At 29.2% G+C, this 7,905-nt stretch overlaps 1 protein-coding gene across 2 annotated transcripts in view; it reads left to right on the top strand.

Annotated features, from left to right (window-relative positions):
* Nucleotides 6,708-7,905, top strand: part of LOC104791076 (probable xyloglucan endotransglucosylase/hydrolase protein 11) — a 3,206-nt gene continuing 2,008 nt past the window's right edge. Inside the window, exons 1-4 of one of the 2 annotated variants that reach the window (XM_010516877.2) lie at nt 6,710-6,992; nt 7,085-7,185; nt 7,283-7,473; nt 7,568-7,889. In XM_010516877.2, the coding sequence (XP_010515179.1) occupies nt 6,809-6,992; nt 7,085-7,185; nt 7,283-7,473; nt 7,568-7,889 (798 nt within the window). In that variant the 5' untranslated portion in view covers nt 6,710-6,808. Of the gene's footprint in view, nt 6,993-7,084; nt 7,186-7,282; nt 7,474-7,567; nt 7,890-7,905 lie in introns of both variants that reach the window. The other variant, XM_010516876.2, reaches the window with a different exon arrangement.

Consider the following 7,905-nt stretch of genomic DNA (forward strand, 5'->3'; position numbering starts at 1 on the left):
GCATAAATCACCACCGTCACAATATGGCAAAGAGCATAGATATGAAATCTGTGATACTATGAAAACCAGAAACTTGCAAAAAAAAAGAAAAGTAAAACTAGAGACGAAGGTGACCGACGCCGGCCAAAAACTGGTAGATTGTTAGTTTGTCTTCGATCGCCTTTCAGTCGCTTGGAAGAGACGACCGTTTTTTTTTTTTTACTACTAGTTTATACTTTATAGTTTATAGTAATGACTAATAAGGTTGTCAAAAAAAAAAAGTAATGACTAATGAGGAAAATGATGACACTTACAATTATATAATTTTGACGCTATATGATTTTCTAAACAGGAATTCCTACTATAAGGTGTAGGCGTGGGCAAATAATTCTCCGGTCTTTCGGGTCGGGTACACGCCATTCGGGTTTTGTGGATACATTTCAGGTTTTTGTAGGTACGTTTTTTGGATATGTTCGAGTAGGTACTATCCATAACCGAATATATTTTGGATACATTACAAGTTTATTAAAGTCAATACCCAAATAACCCGAATCCGATAGGAACCGAACTTGAACCCGACCCGAAATTATATAAACACCTGTTCGGATCCTATATTAGTAAACCCGAAAAATCCGAACCCGAATTATCCGAACCTGAACCCGACCCGAACACCCAAATGCCCAGCCTAATAAAGTGTATTCAAACTAACATTTTACTGTTTTATGTAAAATTAACAAATTTTATTTATTTAATCATAAATTTTAAAAGTATTATAAAATATCTTATCATATAAAGTTGGGTTTTAAAAGTTAGCCATTACCATGATTTTGACACGTGTCAAGTTATTAGTTTGAGATTTTGACATGTATAAAAGTCAATATTTAATAAGGAATTTAAGATTATGACAAAAACCAAAAAAATTTGTTTTAAAAATATTATTAATGTAAAAAGATAATTATCAAAAAATTACAAAAAATTAAGCAGTGTTTTTAAATAATTATAAGGAGATCTTATTATATAAAGTTTGATGTCAAAGTTACTCATCAACAATATCATAACACATTTTAATTGTATATCTAAGATTTTTACATGTGTACAGATTACTGCTTAACATGATCGCGACATGTGTCAAATTAATAATCTTAGATTTTGATTCATGTCTAATTCAATCGCTAGAAAAAAAAGTTAAAAAAGTATTTACCAAAAAAAAAAAACAACTAATCTAAAAGCAAAAAGGAAAAATTTACCTTTCACCGCAAGTAAGTTGAACATATGTCTTATTAAAATTTCTAAACCTATCATAAAAGAAAATCTATACATAAGTAACAATAAATAACTATTTATACATAAAAAATTGAACTAATTTATTATTATTAAACTAACTCTGCTATATTTTTTTTTGTATTTATATAATAAGTAAGACATATATAAATGTTGGTTTCAATTTAGTTATTAACATGATTGAAACAAGTGCCAAGTCTATCGGTAAGAGTTTACACGTGTCAAAAAGTTTAGAAAAGGAAATCTAACAATTTCATCATATAAATTATAATTTTTTGTTTTCAAAAATATGTTCTCAACGTAATAACAACACATTTATACAAAACTTCTTTTTGAAGTTACTCCTTAACATGATCAGAACTATATTCTATTTTTATGTTATATATTCTTATAAATATTATATATGAGATTACAACACAGTATAAACGTTTGTAACATGTATCATGATTTAACTTAAAATATTATATTATTTTCTTTAATTTCATTATCAATTATAAATCGGTGATGATGTAAATTAAAAATTTATATGTTTTTATTCAAATTTTGTTTTCAGTAAAGGATTTGAACGATTACTATTTGATTATATTCCTCTTCTTAATATTTTTTACTTTTTAATGTAGTATTTTTAGATTTAAATTATTTACTTCAATTTGATTATCAAATTAGAAATCTGTGATGATTTAAAATAAAGTTTTGTAATATTTTTTTTTAAGTTAAGGTTATGTAATATCGAAAAAAATTATTTTTGAAAAAATATTTTTTATGTTGTAGTATTTTTAGGTTTTATTTATATCTATGAATTATCCAAGTCTCATATGTCATTGTGCTTAAAATTTTCAATTTTGTAATTTTTATTATGTCAAATAAACTTTTTTTTTCAATTTCTCAATTATTATTGGGTTAGTTATAAACTCATTCCAATGGTGGAGATACTTTTTCTAAGTTTTTTTTGTGAGTAAACAATTTTAATGGTTAAAGAAACTATGATACAAAACAATTTTAGTGGTTAAAGGAACTATGTCAAAGTGAAAGCAAAGGGACATAAAATTGGTTCAATTTGTTCATAGACACACTGTATAGGTCGTGATAAAGAGTATACTTTAACAATAATATACTTTTTGGTGTATGAACACATTCTTTGTGATAAAACTTAGAGTTAATGGATATTAATAAGATGACGTTTTGACGAGTTGTTTACATGTAAAATATTATATGGTTAAGTTGTGGAATGTTTTTGAAATTTGGCAGTAATGATATTTATTTTGAATGTTTGGCAAAACTTTATGAATGTTTGGCAAAACTTTTGGTTGATGATAATTTAATTTTATATAATAAATTTAAAATATAAAAGTATAAATTAGTGTATTAATGTAAAATTAAAGAAAAAACAAATTTCATCTACGGGAATATGATTTTTTCCCTAACTAAAAATATTTCTATATATTTACTTTGAAAATTAATTTTTATTTATAGCAAAACATTAATATATCGTTTTATTTATTTTTATTTGACAATTTAAACTAAAGGAACTATGTCAAAGTGAAAGTAAATGGACATAAAATTGGTTCAATTTGTTCAGACACACATTGTATAGGTGGTGATAAAGAGTATACTTTAACAATAATATATTTTTTGGTGTATGAACACATTCTTTGTGGTAAAACTTAGAGTTAATGGATGTTAATAAGATGACATTTTGACGAGTTGTTTACATGTAAAATATTATATGAATAAGTTGTGAAATGTTTTCGAAATTTGGCAATAATGATATTCATTTTGAATGTTTGGCAAAACTTTATGAATGTTTGGCAAAACGTTTGGTTGCTGATAATTTAATTTAAGATTATTTTAATAATTTATATAATAAATTTAAAATATAAAACTATAAATTAGTGTGTTAATGTAAAATTAAAGATAAAAAATTTCATCTACGGGAATAAGATTTTTCCCTAATTAAAAATATTTATAAATATTTACTTCCGAAAAGTTTTTTTGTGAGTAAACAATTTTAATGGTTAAAGAAACTATGATACAAAACAATTTTAGTTGTTAAAGGAACTATGTCAAAGTGAAAGCAAAGGGACATAAAATTGGTTCAATTTGTTCATAGACACACTGTATAGGTCGTGATAAAGAGTATATTTTAACAATAATATACTTTTTGGTGTATGAATACATTCTTTGTGATAAAACTTAAAGTTAATGGATATTAATAAGATGACGTTTTGACGAGTTGTTTACATGTAAAATATTATATGGTTAAGTTGTGGAATGTTTTTGAAATTTGGCAGTAATGATATTTATTTTGAATGTTTGGCAAAACTTTATGAATGTTTGGCAAAACTTTTAGTTGGTGATAATTTAATTTTAGATTATTTTAATAATTTATATAATAAATTTAAAATATAAAACTATAAATTAGTGTGTTAATGTAAAATTAAAGAAAAAAATTTTCATCTACGGGAATATGATTTTTCCCTAACTAAAAATATTTATAAATATTTATTTCCGAAAAGTAGTTTTTCTTTATATCAAAAAATTAATATATCATTTTATTTATTTTTATTTGACAATTTAAAATCCGCACGAGCGAGTCCTAATGTAGTAATATTATAAAAATAGTAATTTGAAAATATGATTAAAACGTAAAATCATCAGTTTTCTCTCTCTCTTCTCTCTCTTTCATCTTTTAGAGAGAAAGAAAACTTTTCCGTTCATGTTTAACCGGTCTTTTTCGGTCACTTATGTCCCGTTTGAAACGGGCTTCTCGTCTAGTTGCACCGGCTCTCTTAGCGGTGTAGGCTGGCTTTGCTTCCGGCATAGATGGCTTTGTTAGCATCTTCGGCTGGCTTTGCTTCTGGCATAGATGGCTTCATTAGCATCTTCGGCCGGCAATGTTTCCGGCATCGGTGGTGTCGTTCACACCAATGGTCGGCTCTCTTCCAATACTGTTGGCTCCTTCAGCGATGGTGGATGGTTTTGATTTAGGTTTTTCTGTTTTTTCGTTGATGTGTTTTTGTTTGGGTTTGAATAATCTCTGCAAATCATGAGTTGTTATTAATTTGGATAACTTTCTTCTCATTTAGTTGCAGATCCTTGGGTTTAAAAGTTTATGGTGCAGATCTATTTCTTGAAGATTGAAAACCTATTGATTGAAGAAGAAGATTAAGAAGTTTTGTTTTAGGTGGAGTCATATTCTCAGCAAATTGGAACTCGCCTTTTTCTGTGGGTAGCTTCTCGGTGTTTTCGGCGGAAATTGAAGTTTGCCGGCGATACTTTCCGATGTCGGTGATCGGAGACTCCAACTTCTTCGACTTCTCACGTGTCATCTATCCTGTTTCTCCTTTGCCACGTGTATGTGACTCGCTGCTTCTCTTTCAGTCTTTAAGGAAGGGTTTTCTTATTTGGGCTTGTGGGCTTTTCTGTTTAGCTTGTTTTAAAACTTATTTATTTTGGTTTGTTTGTAGTATTGGCTTTAGTTTTTGCTTGTAATATGAGCTTGTTTCACTTAGCTTTATATCATAAATAAAACATTTGTGAAAAAAAGTAGTAATTTGAAAATCTAATTTAGTACTACAAAATGTTTGGAGAATTTAGATTTTAATTTTGATTATTTTTAAGGTTCCGAAAGATTTTAGATGATTTTTTTACTTATAAATACATATATTCCAATCTCGTGGTTTTAAATAAATTTTGAAAGGATTTTACATAAATCATACAATCTTTTTTAAATCACAAAAAAACTATCAAAATCATATAAAACTCAATTAAACTCAAATCACTCATTGTATTTTTAACTAAGAAAAAACCATGAGAATAGATTTATATATTTGTATTTTTAACAAAAGTGGTACTTACTTCTATACCTTTCAAGAATCCATGTTATTATTCATAGCTATTTTGTGCATTCTTAACATCTCTGGTTCCTAAAACCATGAAATCAAATAATTGCTCACTGGTACAGAACGTTGCTATGGTATTTTGTTTAGCTTGGACTGCTAGAGATGAAAAGTGAGATGATACTTAAGTTGAGAAATGATGATTTTGTTTCTTATGATAAACGAATATATATAGAGATTTATGGTTTATTTCTTGTAACAACCGGCGACAAATTTTTTTTCAAAAAAATACCACAATAAGAAAAAAAAGATTTTTAAGAGTATGAATTTTTATTTTTTTTGGGGTCATAATTTTTTATTGAAGGTATGTATTTTGAGTTAGAGTTTAATATTTAAGATTCAAAGATTAGTTTTAACTATTAAAACTTTAGTTCAGCTTTAATAGTATTTTTGGGTAAACAAAAAACTAGAAATTGTATTTTTGGAAAAAAAAAAATACAATTTAGTGGTTTATGAGAATTGTCCTTTTTATAAAAATAAACCAAACATAGAGTTGTTAACAAACACAAAGTATTATCTGTCTTAAGTCAGATTCTCTTTTGTCAACATCTACTCGTATCAGATTTAAATCTTTCAAAATACTACTCTGAAAATACAATTTTCATAATGTTAACGAAGGTTGGAATATAGGATCATCTAGACACGTAATTGTTGTATTGACATGTTGTCAAATTAGCTGTTGCTTTGGTTGCAACTTTTTGGTGTTCTCTTATTTCTCTTTCCGCATTAACCACAACTGAGCAAAAATATGAAAAGCTTAACAAGTTAGAGTTCACCTAATTAATGAGTCAATCCAACCTATATATAAGAGACTATAGTCACCATCCATTTCTAAACCAAAAGCGACAAACCTCCTTTTATTTCGTTAGTTAAGTGAAATTGACAATGACATGATCCAAAAAAATTTCAATATATTATAGCCATTAGGTCGGAGAATCTATGACTGGTGGTAAGTGGTACGGTGGTGATCACGTTATACATATATCACAGCTTTAACAATTGTCACCATAACGGCTTTCACACTACGAGTCGTTTTTTCCCTGAGACTACTGCAACAAACAAACACGGATTTCTCGTGATAAACGGATTAGAACGAAGGCCAAAAAGAAAGAAAGAAAAAAAAGAAAATGCAGTAAAAAGTTTTATATATTATTAAAAAGAAATATGAATGAAATGGAAAATGGAATTTAAATTTGATTAGTGACAATTAGTAATTAGGATTTCAAACACATCATTTATATAACCAGCATGACCATTAAAACCCAATGTAAGTGATTTCAATCAAAAATTTAATTTTTCTTAGTTAAATGGAAAATTACATTAAAAATATCACTAAAACTCATATCACTTGAGATATAGGATTGAATACACACCCTTATCCTTTTTTTTTTTTTGGCATCAAATACGTTCCCCAATCCAAAAGTTTTTACTTTGTATAGGAAGCTTTCTTAGCTAAACTCAAAATTTATTAAAAAGCATATAATTAATTCAATGGGATTATATGATGATGCAATGGATAAAGACTACTTTGGTTAGAGGAAAAAAAACAAGAACGTAACGTACGTGGCTGCTCTATGCCTATATAACATAGCCCAAGAGTGTCGTGTTCTAGTGTGATTAAGTAAAGTTAGAGAGAGAGAGAGAGCAAGATGAGAGGATCTAATCAGAAGATTCTACTGATGATGGTTCTGGTGGTTTTAGCCACAGCTCGAGGTGAAGAGACTGGTGGCGGGTTCGTGACATGGGCAAACAACTACTACCTGACATGGGGACATCAAGCTTTGGTTATTAATAAAACCTCTGAACTCCACCTCACCCTCGATCATAACTCTGGTTTCTGTTATATCTCTTTCTTTCTTTGTCTCTATGTGTGATGAACCTGTGTGTCAAGACGATGATGATGATTGTTCTCATGTTCCTTTCAGGATCCGGGTTTGAATCCCAATTAATATACGGATCAGGATACTTCAACGTAAGAATCAAAGCACCCCAAACCAAGTCTACGGGAGTCATTACTTCCTTCTACGTACGTGAATCACATTAACCTTTGTTTGTCTGAAATAAAGATGATGAGATTACGTACCTGAATAGCTTCTTGAAATATGTTTACTGCTATATGGCAGTTAATCTCTCGTTCAAGCCGCCATGACGAGCTCTGTTTCCAGATATTGGGAAGGAATGGGTCACCGTATTTGCTGAATACGAATATGTATCTGTACGGTGTAGGAGGAAAGGATCAAAGGTTCCGTCTCTGGTTTGATCCAACCAAAGATTACCATTCCTACAGTTTACTTTGGAACCCAAATCAACTTGTGTGAGTATCTGTATCCTATAACACTTTTGTCAGATCATCCCCTAATCCATTGATTGACATCAGTAAAAAAGAAAAAGCATTTCCACATTTTCAGGTTTTATGTCGACGATACACCAATCAGGGTATACAGGAAGAATCCAAATGTTTACTACCCATCGGTGCAGACAATGTTCCTAATGGGAAGTGTAAAAAACGGATCGGTTATTGACCCAAAGCAGATGACTTACGTTGCTAAGTTCCAGGCATCAAAGATTGAAGGGTGTAAAACTGACTTCATGGGAATAGATAAATGCACTGATCCTTCATTCTGGTGGAATCGCAAACAGCTAAGCTCTAAAGAGAAGAAACTGTACATAAACGCAAGGAAGATGTACCTGGATTATGACTATTGTTCTGACAGACAGCGATATCCAAAGGTGCCTCAAGAATGCG

The sequence above is a fragment of the Camelina sativa genome, chromosome 6 (genome assembly GCF_000633955.1).
Source record: "Camelina sativa cultivar DH55 chromosome 6, Cs, whole genome shotgun sequence".
NCBI lineage: Eukaryota > Viridiplantae > Streptophyta > Magnoliopsida > Brassicales > Brassicaceae > Camelina > Camelina sativa.